Source organism: Tasmannia lanceolata, unplaced genomic scaffold (assembly GCF_043159265.1).
Source record: "Tasmannia lanceolata isolate RefF3 unplaced genomic scaffold, GAP_Taslan_0.1 ptg000003l, whole genome shotgun sequence".
Classification (NCBI taxonomy): Eukaryota; Viridiplantae; Streptophyta; class Magnoliopsida; order Canellales; family Winteraceae; genus Tasmannia; species Tasmannia lanceolata.
This window is the reverse complement of record NW_027518680.1, coordinates 34,629,296-34,651,052: the sequence shown is the minus strand read 5'-3', so window position 1 is coordinate 34,651,052 and position 21,757 is coordinate 34,629,296. Positions and strand designations below refer to the sequence as shown.

General features: G+C 41.1%; 1 protein-coding gene across 1 annotated transcript; it reads left to right on the top strand.

Moving 5' to 3' along the window:
• Positions 1–15,845: 15,845 nt before the first annotated feature.
• LOC143869734 (uncharacterized) lies at positions 15,846–16,247 on the top strand. Its single transcript, XM_077376295.1, has one exon. It carries the CDS (start codon positions 15,846–15,848, stop codon positions 16,245–16,247), a length of 402 nt encoding a protein of 133 aa, XP_077232410.1.
• Positions 16,248–21,757: the final 5,510 nt, after the last annotated feature.

Sequence of the window (21,757 nt, the reverse complement as noted above, 5' to 3'; positions counted from 1 at the left end):
GAGCTGCCGGGGTTTGAGATATTTTTCGATATGGAGCTGCCAGATGAGTACCCGAGTTTGCAAATTCATGAAATCGAACCGGAGGTTGATTGGGATGATATCCTTGAGCTGTGTCTTCTGAATTCCCTGTTCCAGGTTGAGTTACCGATTGTAGCCATGATCGGAGGAGATGCGCTGATCCTTGATCCTGAAAGCCTTATCACCCCAGCCGAGGGACCCCTCACGAACTGGAGTTCCCAGGTCATATCCCAAGTCGTCATCCAGTACAGTCATGTTTCTATCAAAGAGTCCGTTGTCTCTAGCTATATGTCCATTTCAGAGTCAAAAATAGAGTTTGCTATATCTGATGTTTCTCTTGATGCAGGTACAGTTGTGATCGAGCCGGTTGATGGAGGAGTTTCCCGATGACATTGTTCAGTCCGATGTAGAGTCCGTTGCATCTTCTGTTGAGTCTACCGAGTCTGTCAAGTCTGTTCATACGATAGTCCAGTCTGATGATGAGTCTGTAAAGGTTTATAAAGATTTCAATACTGAGCCCATTGAAGGCGCGTCAACAGATGTAACTTCGATTTCTTTGAATGAAATAAAAGACTCTTCTTTTTATTCGCCTGTCTCTACTTCAATTTCTGCTTCTTTATCTGATCAAATTGATAATAATAATAATAATCAAGACTCCCCCTCTAATGAGGATGCCGACGAAACTCCCCCTGAAATCAAACACATGATTAGGCAGGAGGAGCAGCGTCGAGCAAAACCATTCGAAGAGGAAATCGAGACCATCAATATTGGTGATGAAACCCTAATTCGGGAAATTCGAATTGGTAAAACATTAACTCCCGAAGAGCGTGCAGAATTAATTGCCCTATTAAAGGAATTCAAAGAAGTTTTTGCTTGGTCCTATGATGACATGCCGGGATTAAGTGAAAACATTGTTCAACATAGACTTCCCCTAATCCCGGGTGCCAGGCCGAAAAAGCAAAAGCTCCGAAAAATGAAACCAGAGTGGGACTTGTTAGTCAGAGATGAAGTTCAGAAACAATTGGATGTTGGCTTCATACAAGTTGTTGAATACCCTGAATGGCTAGCCAACATAGTACCGGTGCCCAAGAAGGACGGAAAAGTCAGAATGTGTGTGGATTTCAGAGATCTGAACAAAGCAAGTCCGAAAGATGATTTTCCTTTGCCACACATTGACATCTTGGTGGACAACACAGCGGGCCATGCTCTCCTTTCATTTATGGATGGATTCTCAGGATACAACCAGATCAAGATGGCTCCTGAAGACGTGATCAAGACGGCCTTCATCACTCAATGGGGGACATATTGTTACAGAGTTATGCCGTTTGGACTAAAAAATGCTGGAGCAACATATCAGAGAGCTGCTACCACTTTATTGCATGACATGATACACAAAGAGGTCGAAGTATATGTTGATGACATGATCGTTAAAGCGAAGACCAGGGAAGAGCATACAGGGGCATTGAGAAAGTTCTTCCAGCAAATCCAAAAGTTCAAGCTCCGTCTCAACCCGAATAAGTGTGTATTTGGGGTTACGTCAGGAAAATTGCTGGGATTCTTGGTCAGCCAGAGAGGGATTGAAGTAGATCCACAGAAAATCAAAGCTATCCAAGAAATGGCACCTCCAAAGACCGAAAAACAGATCCGTGGGTTCTTAGGCAAGGTCCAGTACTTGAGAAGGTTCATTGCACAGTTGACAACGACTTGTGAACCGATTTTCAAGCTCTTAAAGAAGAATGCTTCAAAGAAATGGAACGAAGAGTGTCAAGAAGCTTTCGAGAAAATCAAGCAGTGTTTGGCTTTACCACCAGTTTTCTCACCAATCATACCAGGACAACCGATGTTGCTGTACTTGTCTGTTACTGACACAGCGATGGGGTGTATGTTAGCGCAACAAGACCCGGAGTCAAAGCGAGAAAGAGCCATTTACTACGTCAGCAAGAAAATGTTGGAGTACGAGCAGAAATATACCATTCTTGAGAAGACTTGTCTAGCACTGGTTTGGGCTACTCAGAAGCTGAGGCATTATTTGTTATCGAATAGGGTTCTTCTACTCTCACGGATGGACCCATTGAAATATTTGTTCGAGAAGCCAGCTCTCACCGGAAGAACCGCCAGGTGGTTGTTGTTATTATCTGAGTTCGATATCACTTATGTCACTCAGAAGTCAATTAAGGGGCGCGTGATAGCTGAACAGTTAGCCGATTCACCAGCAGAAAATAATGAATTTTTGAAAGCAGAGTTTCCAGATGAAGAGATAATGACTGTGGAAGATGAAGTTCCAGACACAAAGTGGTTGATGTACTTTGATGGAGCAGTCAACAATCGAGGCCAAGGTGTAGGGGCGGTGTTGGTATCACCAAGAAAAGAGTATATCCCTATATCCATCAAACTTCAGTTCAAGTGCACAAACAATATGGCAGAATACGAGGCATGTATTGCAGGTTTGGAAGCAGCCATGGCCTTGCACATTCAGGACCTAGATGTATTCGGGGACTCAATTCTGATTATCTGTCAAACCAACGAAAACTGGAAAACAAGAGACGATAAGTTGATCCCGTATAATACGTACCTAGAGTCTTTGGTCAGAAAATTCAGAAATACCAAATTCACTCACCTATCTCGAACAAAGAATCATTTTGCGGATGCATTAGCTACTCTGGCTTCAATGCTCGATATTTCTGCAGTAATGGAGGTTCAACCATTAGAAGTACCGCTTCAATGGGCCCCGTCGCATGTTAACGCTATTGAAATAGCAGCGAGGTGTTCAGATGGCAAGCCTTGGTACACAGATATCAAAAACCTCATCTTAGGCAAAGGACATCCGCCGGAAGCTTCAGGAAAAGAGCGAAGGTCTCTTCAGAAATTGGCCTCTAACTTTGTCATCTGTGGTGAAGAGTTGTACAGAAGGTCGTTCGATGGAATCCAACTTTTGTGTATAGATGAGGATCAAGCCGCTAAGCTCGTAGAGCAGACGCACGAAGGAGTCTGTGGACCGCATATGAACGGAAAGATGCTGTCAAGGAAGATTCTCAGACTTGGATATTACTGGCCGACAATGGAAGCAGATTGCTACGCCTATGTGAAGAAATGTCACAAATGTCAGGTCTATGCCAATCTCATCCATGCGCCGCCTTCTCAGTTGCATTCTCTCACTTCACCGTGGCCGTTCTCGGTATGGGGAATGGACATTATTGGGAAGATAAGTCCGAAGTCTTCTAGTGGGCATGAGTATATCTTGGTTGCCATTGATTACTTCACAAAGTGGATAGAAGCTGCTTCGTATGCGTCATTGACCTCGGCTTCTGTTGCAAGGTTCATCAAAGCAAATATTATTTGCAGATTGTAGACACCCCATTTTGTTTTGTTTTAATCAACAAATAAATTAGTGTGTTAAATCCATGTGAGAACCCCCTCTATCATTGATTTATATGTTTTAGGTCATTAATATCTTGATCTGACTTTACGGATCATCAATCGGGACAAAATAAGCTAGGGTCACTTCATAGCCCGTACCCTGATTCCATTCCGAGACCCGATTTCCGTAAATCGTTAGATCAATGGCAGATCTTGACCTGGGTCTAACCATCCAAAACCACCTAACCTCTCCTCTCATCCTAACCATCCAAACCTCACCTAACCTCACCTAACCTCTCCTCTCATCCTAACCATCCAAACCTCACCTAACCTCACCTAACCTCACCTAACCTTACCTAACCCCACCTAACCTTACCTAACCTCATCCTCTCATCCTAACCATCCAAAACCACCTAACCTCACCTAACCTCCTATCCCATTCTCCTATAAATACCCTCTCATCCCACCATCCAAGAGAAGAAGAAAAAGAACCCCTCTCTTAGAAAATTGATCCCTCTCCCTCATCTCTTCAAGGGTTCGGCCATCCTTGCCGGATCGGGTGATTTTATACGTTGGGTGATATATATCAAAAGCAGTCATTATCAAGCAAGGAATCATCTTCAAGGAATTAACATCAAAGAAAAATCAAACACAAAGTGGGTTTCCAAAGAGGTAGGCATTTATTTCAATTCTATGTAGGGTCTGTTTTCATGCATATCTTTTACTTTAAAAGAAAAACCATGTTAGGAAGCATGTAGGGTCTGTTTTCCCCCTGGTTAGCCTCTGGTTAGACCCTGGTTGCACCCAGGTTCGCTGCTGGTTGCACCCAGGTTCGATGCTGGTTGCACCCTGGTTCCCTACTGATTCGCACCCTGGTTCCCTGCTGGTTGCACCCTGGTTCCCTACTGGTTCGCACCCTGGTTCCCTACTGGTTCGCACCCTGCTTCCCTGCTGGTTGCACCCTGGTTCCCTACTGGTTCGCACGCTGGTTCGATATTGGTTCGCACCCTGGTTCGATATTGGTTCGCACCCTGGTTCCCTGCTGGTTCGCACTCTGGTTAGACCCTGGTTGCACCCAGGTTCGCTGCTGGTTGCACCCAGGTTCCCTGCTGGTTGCACCCTGGTTTCCCTGCTGGTTCGCACCCTGGTTCCCTGCTGGTTCGCACCCTGGTGCACCCTGGTCCGCACCCTGGTTTGTACCCTGCTTCCTCCTAGTTAGACCATGGCTAGTCTCGGGTTTGCTTCTAACTTAGACCCGACTCACTTGACCCTAACCATTAACCCAATCCAACCAAGTCATATCCCAACACAATCCGAGTCGCATGTCTGAATCCATTTGGCCGAATCTCATAAGCCCGCCCACTTTGAATTCCGAAAATTCAAACCCTTGATGATTCCAATATGCTCAATTCTTTGATGCAAATTCCCAATTCCAAAATCCCATTGCTATATCAATGTTTTTGAATCTCAAGTCCAATGCTCAAATACAAACCCGATTCCTGATCCAAATACCAAACCTGTTTTCCAAAATCCAAGCAACCTCCCCAGCGGAACTACGTGTGGCTTGATCCCCATCGCGGGGTACGTAGGCAATTTGGCACTCCCAAGTTCAGTCGCACCTTTCTCTATCTTTCTCATTCCCTCACACTATTTCATCATCTCTTCCATCCCTTTTTTCACTAACCTCAAGAACTGAAATCGATTCACCTCGTGTCTCTCGGAACCGTTGGATTACGGTTTCCATCGTAAGGACCCTTAGAGCCCAATTTAGGAACACCGGTGTCGTGTCGTGTCCTAAGTTTTAGGGAGTCTTAGGTTTTAGGGAGTCCTAGAGTTAGGAGTCCAGCCTCATCACGGACGTTTGCTATGTATAGCAACCGTGCCATAGGTCTAGTTACACTAGTCACCCAATCTTTCCCTAGGACAAGCCTAGTAAACTAGGATGTAGGCAAACCTGCATTAGTCTAAGGGACCATTTGCATTTAGATGAGAATCATATAGCATCTTAGATGAAATCTTAAGATAATAAAATCCTCAACTTGAATTAAATAACTTCTCCTAAAACTGTTGAAACAGTCAATCCCGTCTAGGTCGGTGTCCTAGTTGAGTTAGGCATAAGTAGCTTAGCTTAGGTGCACCGAACTACGTCGACTCTGATCCCAGTGAGGCTTGGGTACGTAGGCAGCTTGGATGTCTGATGGCATACCACCCGCGAGTCGGCACCACAAACAAATTGTGGTGTTTTGTATATTAATTTTCTTGTAAATGCTTAATCAAATCACTTAGGATTTTCCATGAAATTAGAATTCTAGGAGAACTTTCACTTAGATTGAATCCAGACAAATTAATAAATCAAGATACACATCTAGGATTCACATTGAAATTAGATCATAGGATGCATGTCACTTAGTTCGCACATTAACATAGAGTTGAATGAGCCATTTAAAATAAATTTAAAAGAGTTAGCTTTTGGAATCGAAGACCGATTATCGGGCAGGAATGGTGCATGTGGCGGATAACTCCCCATACCTTCCATTCTCGTAACCAGGTAGCGAGTCTAGATTTCTGGTTAATTACGGGTCCTAGATCCCACATCTAGGTGGCGACTCTGTCAGTCTCTTTCGTGTGGAATTCGGATTGCCTTAGTGATCCCAAGTTCACAGGAAAGATTAATTCAAATCAACATTAAAAGGCACACGCCAATCGCGTGGGTACGAGAGACCAAGAGAGAGAGCGCGTGGCGGCTCGCGCCCCACCCCTCTCGCGGGATCGGGTACCACAGTCTGGCGACTCTGCTGGGGACCACCTAACTTCATTAAAATTTCAAAAGATAATTCATTTGAATTTAATTTAACTGGCTCATAAAAACTCTATACTTGTTAGATTAGTTTGTCTTGTTTTATTTTCTCATCACATTTTACTCGAACTTAACCTAACAAAACCTGAGGGCATCATAGATTGCGCAAACATATTGCACACACTTACATCACTTGCATCTAAACTCTTGCATCTCACGTGCACACACGTCCTATTTTAGGAACCCGGAGTGTTATCTAGCATGGTTGACTGGGATTTCATCACCTGGTGCCTCTGTGCTAGAGAAGCATTCCACCCTTAGCCTAGTACCTTTATGGTACGTAAACGGATCTCTTGTTCACGTACTGATACGCCGGACACTGGTACAGTATATCGAACAGGGATTCGCGCTAAGGGAACTCTTGGCCTTACCCCTAGATTAACCCACACATGCATGTAGTATACGAACACATGTGCATCATGTGTGTGAGCCTAGTTTAGGATATCCTACCCATTGGTGTCTAGATTAGGCCGTGGTCCATCTTCCAATGGTCACGATCGGTCCTTAGATACACGAACAAAGTCATGAGTCGAGATTCTCTCTCCACTCCGATAGATTAGGATTAGGGTTGATGCCTTCAGGTAACACTGATAAAATGTGAAAAAAAAAAAAAAAAATTTCCCTTTGGGTTAGGATATAAATCCCATAATTTTCAAAGATCTCATAGGATTAGTCATTCATGATCTATCCGTTGAAAGCAATCTTATGCTATCTCATCTAATCTTTTGATCGTGCGTCTTTCGTTCTTCTGTCATACGATTCGATCGTATCTTCATGCCATCCCCTAACTGGCAGATGCAGAATCTCACAATCTTTCGATTATGCGTTCTCATGATCTGATCATGCCTGGTCCAGATAATCCAATCTTGCTTGTACCCCTGGTCTGTTCCTCCTCTAGGGGCTACCTTTTTCAAGATTATTTTGCTAAGTCCTTCAGAGTTCACTCTCAGAATCATTGAGCTAGGGGCATTTCCCTATGCGAATCAGTCATCATTGTCCAAAATTGAAAGTATCAGCCATGATGATGTTCAGAACGAACCAGCCTTCGCCGAGCCTTCAACGCCAAACAGTTGCAGCAGTTAAAGTTTTAGTCACTTACTATTTTATGTTGAGTCAGTCATCATGGTCAGTATAATTGTTGAGTCCGGTCTTACAGTTAAAGGTCAATGCCTAGTCCAGGCAAGTTATCTTCTGTTTCTCTTTCTTATTTAGAGTTGTGAATCGTGAGCATGTTCAGGATAGGTCGTCTGATGTAATAGCTTTTCTTTAAATAAAATTTCAGTCAGTTCCAAAAAGTTCACTTGTGTCTGTTCTTAAGTGTGCTTCTGATCTTAAAATAAGACTCCCTCCTCAAATGAGAACAAAATTGACGAAACTCCACTTGAGTCACAACGATTACTTGAACAAGAGGAGGAGCGCCAATCTCAGCCTTTCAAAGATGAAATTGAAGTGGTAAACACTGGCACTGAAACCTTGATCCAATAAATGCCGATTGAAAATACATTACCCTCTGAAGAGTGTGAAGAATTGGTAAACCCGTTTTGAGGATAAAAAGATGGTCCCGTAAGCGTTACCATTAATGTCAAGAGAAAGACCCAGATAGAAGGTTCAAGAAAGAATGAAGTGAATATCATATGCTATGCAAGGGGCATAGAGTGGAAATAACTTTCATATTTCCAATCAATGACCTTGGTTCTCAAATTCATAACATGAAGCCAACAAATTCAAGATAAGAAGTTCAAGAGCAAGTATTGAAAAGTGGTCATCAGATATCAAGAGTTACAAATCCATAGATGGAGGATGTCAAGGAACAAGTTTCGCTCTATGAAAGCCGAAAGCACGCATTAGAATCTTGAAAGAAGAAAATCCATTATCTTACCTGGAAATGCCGTCAAACTCCGTGAAAAAAAAAAAAAAAAGAGAAAAAAAAGAAATAAATAATCAGTACCAGACAGACTCTAGTAACCTAGATCGATTCCCAATCTGAACATCGAAAGGCCTCCTTTGGCCGATTAAATCCCAAAATCAAAACCCAATGTCAAAAGAATACCGATTTGCAAACCCTTCGAGCCTAAATCAAATTTTCTTGAAAACCCATCAAACTTGGGGCATTCCCCCGAACTACGCGAGACCTGATCCCTATACTGGGGTACGTAGGCAACTCGGTTGAACCGAGTTCGGTCGATTCAAAAAGGAAAAGAAATTCAATCCTTTCAAAAAAAAAAAAGAGAGGGACGAGTTCCAAAAGAAGAGAAGTTAATTGTTCCAGAAAGAAAAGAAAAAAGGAAAAAAAAATCAAACAATTTATCTTCAAACTAGGGGCATTCGCCCTGAACTACACACGACCTGATTCCTACCTTGGGATATGTAGACGACCTGTTCACAGGTTCGGTCGAAATCTTTGTTGAGCCTTAAGCCATTCTTTGAAAAGCCCTATCCTACCTATAAAAGTCCTTCTGGTGTTCAGAACTAATGAGCTAGGTCCTGAGATACAATAAAAAAATGAAATGATGATGAATAAGAAAAATAACGGAGTTTGAAGATCTGCTAGACTGAAAACCTGAAAGGGCGGTCTAGGCAAAATTTAAGATCATTCCCCTGCTAAGTTGAAAACCCGAAAGGGCGGCTTAGGCAAAAGCTAAGGGGATAGCCTGCTGGATCGAAAACCTAGAAAGGTGGTTCAGGCAAAAGTTAAGGCTAGCGCGGTCCGCCAAGTTAAAAACCCTGAAGAGATGACTTGGTCACGGTAAGAGAATCAGTATAAGAAGGCAACAGCCGGTATCAAGACTGAAGATCAACTGAAGTTCAAGCAAATTCAAGTGATATCCTCAAAACTGGGGGCATTGAAGCTAAGCAATCTTAGGGGTCGTAATTAAATTCTTGAGGCATTACTGTTTCGAGGAAGAAGTCCAGTGTTTACGATTTCAAAAAAAAAAAAAAAATAAAAAAAATTCCTTGAAATGATAGATTTACCAAATAAAACGTTAACTAAGTCAGAAGCATCACTGTGTTTGTCAGTATAGTCAGTCAATCTTTGTTATTCTAAGTTCACTCCTTCAGGGCTGCTCAATCCTTTGAGTAGTGCCTTTCATCTAAGTTTTCTCTTTAGAAAGAGTCAATCGTCGTTCCTATGTCCAAATGATGTAACTGTCTTGGTGAAAGAGGCCCGGCCTAGGCAGCTCCCTGCAATTATACCTGAAAGGGTTCGAGAATCTAGTCAAACAGCTACATTTCAAAGAAGATCAACTCAGAAGAGTTCAGAAGTAGAAACATCAGAAAGCCCAGCTTCCGTAAAAAGATCATACCCCAGGAAGGCACCTTAAGCTTGGAAGAGCCCCAGATGCAATGGTGGTTGAGCCAATTTCTCAGAAAGACGAACCATTAAAATTCGGAATCTCCTTCCAGTTTGTTAAATACTATCCTGGTCAAGAAATGTTTATCTAAACACCTGTCAAGAGGCAAATCCCACTTTTCCATGATTATATCCGAGAGAGCCATTGTTCTAAATTACCAATCTCAAATGTCTTGTTCAAGGTTTCAGTTATCAAAATCCCCAGAAGACAAGACCAACAGTCTCATTGAGAAAAATCTTGTTGAAGTTTCATAAAAGTGTTCCTAATCCATCCTTGTTACTAATGGTTCTTCGTTCATAAGGTTGGTCGTCTCATCATTCGTCAAAGTCTTGGTTTCCACTGTCTTTACTGGGCGCGATCTATAATGTCCCCGATTTCATTGAGTTCAAAAAAAAAAAAAAAAAAAAATCCAAAATTCATCAAATCCAATTCTACGTCAAATTCAAATTCATGAAAATCTCTAAATTCTTCGAGCCCGTTTGTGAACGGGGCCGCCTCATTTCTCGAGTCCATTTGTGAATGGTCTCGTCTTCTTCTTGAACCCGTTTGTGAACGGTGTCTCATTTTTTGAGTCCATTTGTGAATGGTCTCATGTCCTCCTTGAGCCCGTTTGTGAATGGTGCCTCATTTCTCTAGTCCATTGGTGAATGGTCTCGTCTTCTCCTTGAACCCGTTTGTGAACGGTGTCTCATTTTCTGAGTCCATTTGTGAATGGTCTCATGTCCTCTTTGAGCCCTCTTGTGAAAGGTGCCTCATTTCTCGAGTCCATTTGTGAATGGTCTCGTCTTCCCCTTGAGCCCGTTTGCGGACGGTACCTCATTTCTCAAAAATAAAAAAAATTCATCAAATCCAATCCCCGATTCAAACAAATCCAATCTTACGTCAAATTCAAGTTCATGAAAAATCTCATGTCCTCTTTGAGCCCTTTTGTGAAAGGTGCATCATTTCTCGAGTCCATTTGTGAATGGTCTCGTCTTCTCCTTGAACCCGTTTGTGAACAGGTTTCTCATTCTCTGAGTCCATTTGTGAATGGTCTCATGTCCTCTTTGAGCCCTCTTGTGAAAGGTGCCTCATTTCTCGAGTCCATTTGTGAATGGTCTCGTCTTCTCCTTGAACCCGTTTGTGAACGGTGCCTCATTTCTCGAATCCATTTGTGAATGGTCTCGTCTTCTCCTTGAGCCCGTTTGTGAACGGGGCCGCCTCATTTCTCGAGTCCATTTGTGAATGGTCTCGTCTTCTCCTTGAGCCCGTTTGTGAATGGTGCCCCATTTCTCGAGTCCATTTGTGAATGGTCTTGTCTTATCCTTGAGTCCGTTTGTGAATGGTGCCTCTTTTCTCGAATCCATTTGTGAATGGTATCGTCCTCCTTGAGCCCGTTTGTGAACGGTGCCTCATTTCTCGAGTCCATTTGTGAATGGTCTTGTCTTCTCCTTGAGCCCGTTTGTGAACGGTGCCTCATTTCTCGAGTCCATTTGTGAATGGTCTTGTCTTCTCCTTGAGCCCGTTTGTGAACGGTGCCTCATTTCTCGAGTCCATCTGTGAATGGTTTTCTATCCTCCTTGAGGCCGTTTGTGAACGGTGCCTCATTATCCAAGTCCATTTGGGAATGCTTCTTATCCTCGTTGAACCCGCTTGTGAGCGGCGTCTCATCTCCTTCTAAAAACTGTTTGAGAGCGATCTTTGTCCTTTCCCTTCAGAATCCATTCGAAAATGATATCTCATTCTCTAATTGCCCGTTTGTGAACGGCGCCGCATCGAGTTTTTTTTATTATTCAAGTTCTAGGGTTTCATCTAAGGTTTTGCATTATGTTAAGGTGCGTTGTGTCTAGAGAGTCCTTTGTCGATTAAAGCTACGCAAAATGGTTCTGTCATTTTTAACTTTGGTATTCAATGACTACGTCATCTCTACCAAAGAGGGGCATCTGGCGACTTCACTGGGGAACTACGTGTGGCTTGATCCCCATCGCGGGGTACGTAGGCAATTTGGCACTCCCAAGTTCAGTCGCACCTTTCTCTATCTTTCTCATTCCCTCACACTATTTCATCATCTCTTCCATCCCTTTTTTCACTAACCTCAAGAACTGAAATCGATTCACCTCGTGTCTCTCGGAACCGTTGGATTACGGTTTCCGTCGTAAGGACCCTTAGAGCCCAATTTAGGAACACCGGTGTCGTGTCGTGTCCTAAGTTTTAGGGAGTCTTAGGTTTTAGGGAGTCCTAGAGTTAGGAGTCCAGCCTCATCACGGACGTTTGCTATGTATAGCAACCGTGCCATAGGTCTAGTTACACTAGTCACCCAATCTTTCCCTAGGACAAGCCTAGTAAACTAGGATGTAGGCAAACCTGCATTAGTCTAAGGGACCATTTGCATTTAGATGAGAATCATATAGCATCTTAGATGAAATCCTAAGATAATAAAATCCTCAACTTGAATTAAATAACTTCTCCTAAAACTGTTGAAACAGTCAATCCCGTCTAGGTCGGTGTCCTAGTTGAGTTAGGCTTAAGTAGCTTAGCTTAGGTGCACCGAACTACGTCGACTCTGATCCCAGTGAGGCTTGGGTACGTAGGCAGCTTGGATGTCTGACGGCATACCACCCGCGAGTCGGCACCACAACAAATTGTGGTGTTTTATATATTAATTTTCTTGTAAATGCTTAATTAAATCACTTAGGATTTTCCATGAAATTAGAATTCTAGGAGAACTGTCACTTAGATTGAATCCAGACAAATTAATAAATCAAGATACACATCTAGGATTCACATTGAAATTAGATTCTAGGATGCATGTCACTTAGTTCGCACATTAACATAGAGTTGAATGAGCCATTTAAAATAAATTTAAAAGAGTTAGCTTTTGGAATCGAAGACCGATTATCGGGCAGGAATGGTGCATGTGGTGGATAACTCCCCATACCTTCCATTCTCGTAACCAGGTAGCGAGTCTAGATTTCTGGTTAATTACGGGTCCTAGATCCCACATCTAGGTGGCGACTCTGTCAGTCTCTTTCGTGTGGAATTCGGATTGCCTTAGTGATCCCAAGTTCACAGGAAAGATTAATTCAAATCAATAATAAAATGCACACGCCAATCGCGTGGATACGAGAGACCAAAAGAGAGAGAGAGCGGCGGCTCGCGCCCCACGCCCCTCTCGCGGGATCCGGGTACCACAGTCTGGTCTGTAGACACCCCATTTTGTTTTGTTTTAATCAACAAATAAATTAGTGTGTTAAATCCATGTGAGAACCCCCTCTATCATTGATTTATATGTTTTAGGTCATTAATATCTTGATCTGACTTTACGGATCATCAATCGGGACAAAATAAGCTAGGGTCACTTCATAGCCCGTACCCTGATTCCATTCCGAGACCCGATTTCCGTAAATCGTTAGATCAATGGCAGATCTTGACCTGGGTCTAACCATCCAAAACCACCTAACCTCTCCTCTCATCCTAACCATCCAAACCTCACCTAACCTCACCTAACCTCTCCTCTCATCCTAACCATCCAAACCTCACCTAACCTCACCTAACCTCACCTAACCTTACCTAACCCCACCTAACCTTACCTAACCTCATCCTCTCATCCTAACCATCCAAAACCACCTAACCTCACCTAACCTCCTATCCCATTCTCCTATAAATACCCTCTCATCCCACCATCCAAGAGAAGAAGAAAAAGAACCCCTCTCTTAGAAAATTGATCCCTCTCCCTCATCTCTTCAAGGGTTCGGCCATCCTTGCCGGATCGGGTGATTTTATACGTTGGGTGATATATATCAAAAGCAGTCATTATCAAGCAAGGAATCATCTTCAAGGAATTAACATCAAAGAAAAATCAAACACAAAGTGGGTTTCCAAAGAGGTAGGCATTTATTTCAATTCTATGTAGGGTCTGTTTTCATGCATATCTTTTACTTTAAAAGAAAAACCATGTTAGGAAGCATGTAGGGTCTGTTTTCCCCCTGGTTAGCCTCTGGTTAGACCCTGGTTGCACCCAGGTTCGCTGCTGGTTGCACCCAGGTTCGATGCTGGTTGCACCCTGGTTCCCTACTGATTCGCACCCTGGTTCCCTGCTGGTTGCACCCTGGTTCCCTACTGGTTCGCACCCTGGTTCCCTACTGGTTCGCACCCTGCTTCCCTGCTGGTTGCACCCTGGTTCCCTACTGGTTCGCACGCTGGTTCGATATTGGTTCGCACCCTGGTTCGATATTGGTTCGCACCCTGGTTCCCTGCTGGTTCGCACTCTGGTTAGACCCTGGTTGCACCCAGGTTCGCTGCTGGTTGCACCCAGGTTCCCTGCTGGTTGCACCCTGGTTTCCCTGCTGGTTCGCACCCTGGTTCCCTGCTGGTTCGCACCCTGGTGCACCCTGGTCCGCACCCTGGTTTGTACCCTGCTTCCTCCTAGTTAGACCATGGCTAGTCTCGGGTTTGCTTCTAACTTAGACCCGACTCACTTGACCCTAACCATTAACCCAATCCAACCAAGTCATATCCCAACACAATCCGAGTCGCATGTCTGAATCCATTTGGCCGAATCTCATAAGCCCGCCCACTTTGAATTCCGAAAATTCAAACCCTTGATGATTCCAATATGCTCAATTCTTTGATGCAAATTCCCAATTCCAAAATCCCATTGCTATATCAATGTTTTTGAATCTCAAGTCCAATGCTCAAATACAAACCCGATTCCTGATCCAAATACCAAACCTGTTTTCCAAAATCCAAGCAACCTCCCCAGCGGAACTACGTGTGGCTTGATCCCCATCGCGGGGTACGTAGGCAATTTGGCACTCCCAAGTTCAGTCGCACCTTTCTCTATCTTTCTCATTCCCTCACACTATTTCATCATCTCTTCCATCCCTTTTTTCACTAACCTCAAGAACTGAAATCGATTCACCTCGTGTCTCTCGGAACCGTTGGATTACGGTTTCCATCGTAAGGACCCTTAGAGCCCAATTTAGGAACACCGGTGTCGTGTCGTGTCCTAAGTTTTAGGGAGTCTTAGGTTTTAGGGAGTCCTAGAGTTAGGAGTCCAGCCTCATCACGGACGTTTGCTATGTATAGCAACCGTGCCATAGGTCTAGTTACACTAGTCACCCAATCTTTCCCTAGGACAAGCCTAGTAAACTAGGATGTAGGCAAACCTGCATTAGTCTAAGGGACCATTTGCATTTAGATGAGAATCATATAGCATCTTAGATGAAATCTTAAGATAATAAAATCCTCAACTTGAATTAAATAACTTCTCCTAAAACTGTTGAAACAGTCAATCCCGTCTAGGTCGGTGTCCTAGTTGAGTTAGGCATAAGTAGCTTAGCTTAGGTGCACCGAACTACGTCGACTCTGATCCCAGTGAGGCTTGGGTACGTAGGCAGCTTGGATGTCTGATGGCATACCACCCGCGAGTCGGCACCACAAACAAATTGTGGTGTTTTGTATATTAATTTTCTTGTAAATGCTTAATCAAATCACTTAGGATTTTCCATGAAATTAGAATTCTAGGAGAACTTTCACTTAGATTGAATCCAGACAAATTAATAAATCAAGATACACATCTAGGATTCACATTGAAATTAGATCATAGGATGCATGTCACTTAGTTCGCACATTAACATAGAGTTGAATGAGCCATTTAAAATAAATTTAAAAGAGTTAGCTTTTGGAATCGAAGACCGATTATCGGGCAGGAATGGTGCATGTGGCGGATAACTCCCCATACCTTCCATTCTCGTAACCAGGTAGCGAGTCTAGATTTCTGGTTAATTACGGGTCCTAGATCCCACATCTAGGTGGCGACTCTGTCAGTCTCTTTCGTGTGGAATTCGGATTGCCTTAGTGATCCCAAGTTCACAGGAAAGATTAATTCAAATCAACATTAAAAGGCACACGCCAATCGCGTGGGTACGAGAGACCAAGAGAGAGAGCGCGTGGCGGCTCGCGCCCCACCCCTCTCGCGGGATCGGGTACCACACAGATATGGAGTACCGCATGAACTAATTTCAGACAATGGGTCCCATTTCAAAAAGGAGGTGGCGCGCCTGTGTGAGGAGTTTAAGATCAAGCATCATAAGTCTTCGCCCTATAGACCCCAAACAAACGGAGTTGTTGAGGCCGCTAACAAAAACATCAAGGTGATCATCAGCAAGATGACCGAGACTTACAAAGATTGGTCGAGCAAACTCCCGTATGCTTTGTGGGCCTATAGGACGTCGATCAGGTCCTGTACAGGTGCAACTTCGTATTCTCTAGTGTACGGAATGGAAGCTGTCTTGCCTGTTGAACTGCGAATTCCCTCCCTGAGAGTGATGATGGAAGCTGGGTTGCCAGAATTTGTTTGGGCTCAAGCTAGATATCAGGAGTTACAAATGATTGACGAAAAGAGGCTGAAAGCATTGTACCATGTTCAGGGGTATCAACGCTGCGTCGAGAGAGCCTTCAACAAGAAAGTTCGAGTTCGAGACCTCAAGAAAGGAGATCTTGTTCTGAAATCCTTCCGGGCACCGGTATATGATCCCAGGGGTAAATTCAAGCCGAAATGGTCAGGTCCATACATTGTTGACGAAGTCATGCCTGGAAAAGCCGTCAGACTCCTCGATGAAAATGGAGAAAAGCTAACAGAGCCAACAAACCTTGACCAACTCAAGAAATACTATGCTTAAAGCACCAGAAGGCCTTCCTTGGCCGACCAGAGCTTCAAACCAAAAATCCTTACTTAACATATCAAAAGAATCCTTTGCAAAACCCTTTTGAGCTTACACAAAATCAAAACCATTATATTTTCAAAACCCGCAAACTAGGGGCATTTGTGCCTTGAACTACGCGCGACCTGATCCTCATCCTTTGGGGGTACGTAGGCAGTCTGGCTAGTCCGGATTCGTTCGAAACCTTGGAAAACTTATTGTAAGCCCAAGGGTTCCCCATGGGTACATTCAATCATCTTGTTTTGATGATTAACAAACGCAAATTAATTAGTTGTTTATGGACTGATCATTTGCCTTGAGTGTTGTGCTTTAGACAGGTCCTACACAAGTCAAATCGTACTAGCACGCACCTTGTTGGCCTATGCTTGAAGATGAACCAAACACAATGGCAAATGAGCTTGGAACATACTTGGACCAATCACACCTTGGAAGTACCAAGGAGAAGCTCATCATCAACCATCTCAAAGCATTGAACAAACAAAGGAAGTTCATGAAGGCCAAAGGTGGAGGATCAAGAACCTAATGCAAAGGACCAAGGAGCTTGTACCACAACTTGAAGATGTCAAGCATGGAAGCTCAACCATAGAAGATCCCAGCTCAAAAGAAGAGTTCAAGAGAGTGATAGAAAGGGTAGAATGTATTCCTATCTCTCTTGCATATTCTCTTGTCAAGGCACATTGTTTAAACCCCCAAAAATATGTTTTTCAAAGAGACTAACACACCCTTTAAGGACTTAAATGGATAAGTGAATGGCCATGGTGGTGTACCAACATGTTGGGACCCATATGGCATTCAACACAAGAATGAACAAAACAGAGTTCCGAAGCAACAACCTGGACCAGCAACTAAATCCTATCAAAACTTATTTAAAACATTTTCAAATATTTTTGAAAATATTTTTAACAGATAGCTCTCATTTTTCTCATATCCGTAGAGTATAGGAACGTCAAAATCCGACGAGAAATGAGGGAGATATGAATTTTACAAGTTCGACACTGTTTGCTGGAAACCAGTCTCGAAACTCTGAGAATTATTCTCGGAGCTCCGAGCTCGGAACTCCGAGAAATGCACCAGGTTCCAAAATTAAAAGCTCTGTTTGAATTCTCGGAACTCCGAGAATTCTGCTCGGAACTCCGAGAAATGTTTTTCTTCAAAAAAATATAGCCGTTGGGGTGCAACGGCTAGTTGATTTTTGACCCAGTTTTGACTGTTTTACCCCTCAAACGGTCACATGGAGTTGAGACTTTATATATACCCATTTAAGGGTCCAAAACACTAGAGGAACATTGTCCAACTTCAAGAAACCCCTATAAAATCATTTGTGAACTATTTTTGGGTAATTTCTCTCACTAACCTCTTGTGCCTTGATTTGAGAAAATCTTTTGAGATTGGTTTAGGCTTAAACTTGTTTATTCTTGAGAGCATCCTTGGAGCTTCAACTTGCATTGTAGCCTACATAGAGGCAAAGCTTTTATCTTCTTCTTTATTCGATCGGTGGCAAGGGCATCCGTTGTTTTTAATTCCCTTGGGTGAACCGCTTAGAACTCGGCGGAGAAGGAGAGTCATTGTAAAGGTGGAAGGGCATCCTTATTTAATTCCCTTGGAGTGTAAAAGCCTTGGAGCCGGGCGTCGTGGAGGTCTCAATAGTGGAAATCCTCAAGTTCGACCTTGAGAAGAGTGGAGTAGGCCGTTTGCCGAACCACTATAAATCTTTGTGTCACTTGTGTGATTGGTATTTCTCTCACTCCCTCTCACTCTCTTATTTGATTATTTGTGCTTAGAATTGAGTGAGTAGTTAGCATTGATAATCAACCTAAATATCTTAACCTTGCTATCTAGGCTATTAAAATTAACTAATTAAGTTTGCTAATCAACAAGGGTTTTGAACTTATATTAATTTGTAATATTGTTTAAGTTCAACTATTTCAAACTTAATTAAACAAGGGATAAGTCTTGGGTGAAATCTTAGGAAAAGTTTTTAAAAGGTAAAGATTTTATAAACATCCTATTCACCCCCCCTCTAGGTTGCCAAACCAAGTCACTACTTGAATTTCAATTGGTATCAGAGCTTGGGCTCTTGATTAAGACCCTAACCGGTTAAGAGTTAAAAGATCAAACTTTTTGGCAACTTAAAAGATGGGATCTAGACTACCTATTTTGGATGGTTCGGATTATGGATCATGGTTGATACATATGAAGACATACTTAAAAGGTCTAGATAAAGATATGATAAAGATAATTGAAAATGATTTTGATTTAAATGTTAAATCTAAAAGATCAAATGATTATGATAAAAAATTATCTTTACTAAATACAAAAGTTCTAATTACAATATGTTGTGCATTACCACCTAACATTTATGAAAAAGTATCCTCTTGTAAAAATGCTAAAAATGTTTTGGACTTTATTGAAAATCTTCAAAATCAAAACATGTGCTTAATGTGATTATCTAATGAAGACCCATTGGATAATGCCGAATTCACATTTGAAGAACTTGTTGAAAATGTCCAAGAATTACAAAAGAAACTTGAGGATCAACTAGCTAAGAATTCAAACTTGAAAAACAATTTAGCTAGTATTCACAAGGAGTTTAGGTCACTAGAAATAGATCATGCACATCTTAGTGAAGAAAATAAAATTTTTAAAAAAGATTTTATTGAACAAAGTGATACTATTGCTTCACTAAGAGAGGAAAATCTACTCCTTAAAGAGAAAATTAATAAATTAAAATGCTTTCATCTCTTGAATTAATAAATTTTAAAATGGAAATCAATGACTTAAACATCAAGAATGAAACATTAATGTTGGAAAATCATTATTTACAAGAAAGTGCAAAACATAGTTTTCATCATAGTCACTCTTGTAAATCATCTTGTTCATCCCGTCCATCTACCGACTCATATATGTTTTGTGATTTTTATGGTAGATTTGGATATTACAAATCTAAATGTATGTTTAGATTTGTAAAAAGTAGTAAGTTTGTTTGGGTTAAAAAAGACTTATCACCTAGGACAAACTTGCTTGGAACCAAGATGGTTTGGGTTCCAAAATCCCTAACATGATCTATATTGTGTTTATTTTAGATTAGGGGATGTGCTTTAATTGAATATCATTTGAAAATATATTTGTTGATACAATGTGCTTGTTCTTGTTTAATTTTTTTTGTATCAATACATGTTGTGCCTAAAATTGAAAATCCTTTCAAAACATGTGTATATAGATATCATATGCTCATATTTGCTTAACATATATCTATATATATCACCTTAAAATTCAAAGTCTATATGCTTGAATGTAATTAATTTGAGACTTTGATATGATGAGCCTAATTGAATATCATTTTGAGTTTCCTAGTTTAAGTGCCCACATATACTTAAAAATTATCATGCACTTAAAATATGTCATTCATCCACATGACAACCACAATAGAGCATTTAATGTGAAAACCATAAATTGATCCTTATAGAGTGTACAACAACATCTCTTGCCCATGTGTTCAAATTAAAAGCTTCAAGTACATCTTTAAAATTTGAACCCGTTTTGGTAGTTGCTAGGAGTTAGGCTAATTGATCACATCATTCTAGAAAAACCAAAAGAAAAGAAACCCATAGGTTTTAAGGCTTGAACTTAAATGAAATTATTTTTGGCAATCAAATAGTATTTGAGCAAAAATTGAGAAAATGCCAAAGTACTATTCTTTTAACTTTATTTTGGACAAACATGGCACTTGCTAGACAATTGAGTTTTTAATTGTTTTAATATATCATTTTTAGCAAAACTAAGGTATTAGATGCTATGTCTAAGAAAACAACTCAAATCCTTTCTTAGATATCTTTTTGTGCCTTAGGTGAACAAACATGTTTATTACTTTGCACCTAATTGTCCTATCAAAACCCATTCTATTACATGCTTAATGAATTTCATCAAATCTAATAAGAATCATAGATGGGTTAAAAATTAGTGTATTTTCAAAGAGCTTTAATTGGATAATCTCATGACTAAGATGAACCTTAATATGTATAGATATGTTATATGTATTTTGTTCAAGTAGTCATGAAAGTTCATAAATGGAATACATGTGTCCAAGGTAGTTTGCATCATTTGATACATATATATTATAAAATCCTTGGATCTTTCCCTAAGTTCATAAAAGGATATATATTATATAGGAAAGTTAAATCATGAATCTAGATTCAATGTATGACTTCAAATGAAAATATCATAGAAATCTAGAATCATATTTGGGCATTTACTCACTTGAGTAAAATTAAAATTCACTAAGGTGGTTGTATACATTAGATTGTGATGAGAACATGTGCCTCCCACACATTTTTGGTTTTCAATGGGCTTATGCACTTTTGTGCCTAATGCCTTGTCATTTTACATGTGGTTGTGGATGTAGATGTAATGTAATGTTTGGACCTTCTACTTCATTTGTCATGTTCACTTTGTCCAAACATAGTAGACTATCCATGAAGGCCTTGATATGGATCATATCCTTCTTGTAAGGTATACTCTCACCTTCATGATTCATGGATGTCTCTCTAAGACATGGTACTTTATTGACCATTCTCATTATGTCTTAGTCCTATAGAATTGAACTCAAATTGGTTTATATATATTCTATAGGTATCACCCCTTGTTTGATAATATCTACATGTATGAGATGTTAAACTTTAATCTTAAAAGTCACTCAATTGGTGCCCTTAGCCTTCTTAGATTCTAAGAGGGAGATGGTACATTCACATTAATTAAAATATCTAACAAATTGGCCTTGTGCCAACATCTCAAACATGAATAGGTATACATATATATGTGATCTCCCTAGCTAGTTATGTATGTTACATACTTAAGGAAGTAAAGCGTGAATTTGAAAATATGATATCACATTTAGGGGGAGCATGAGCCAAAGATTGAAAATCTTTTGTGCTATTCTTGTTTATCATGATGAGCTAAACTATGGCTATCATTTTATCATGATAAATCGACACTTGGAGAGTAAGTGTCATTGTAGCCCAAGGGTTGAGTCTAACATGTCATCTTTTGGAAAATATATCCAAAAACCTTTGGAGTCTATGCAAGGACATCCCTTTGGATTCATGCATTGCATGATTCATTTTCAAAGGGGGAGCTTAAAGGTAAATTTGTCCTTAGTTACTTATCATATGATTCCTAATGTGGTTATCACCTCACATATGATAAGTTCACTCATTTGGAGCATGATTGCTCCATATGGGGTGTTCGGGCTTGTCTTGTGCTTTTATTTGTGTTTTAGAATTTAAGACAAGAAGCCCATAGCCTAGGTCTTAGTGACATATTCTTCTAGGCTTTTTGACTTATCTTGGATGGTCTAATATGATATCATCTATTCCAAGAATAAGTTTTGGTGGCCAAGTATTCAATTGTCATATCTTTGGCCTATTAGGTCATGTCATGCCTTAAATCTTAGGTTTATCAAAGGCCAATGA

What these genes read in the sequence shown, in the direction of transcription:
- LOC143869734 (XM_077376295.1), top strand. Translation starts at nt 15,846, where the DNA reads ATGGAAGCTGTCTTGCCTGTTGAACTGCGAATTCCCTCCCTGAGAGTG.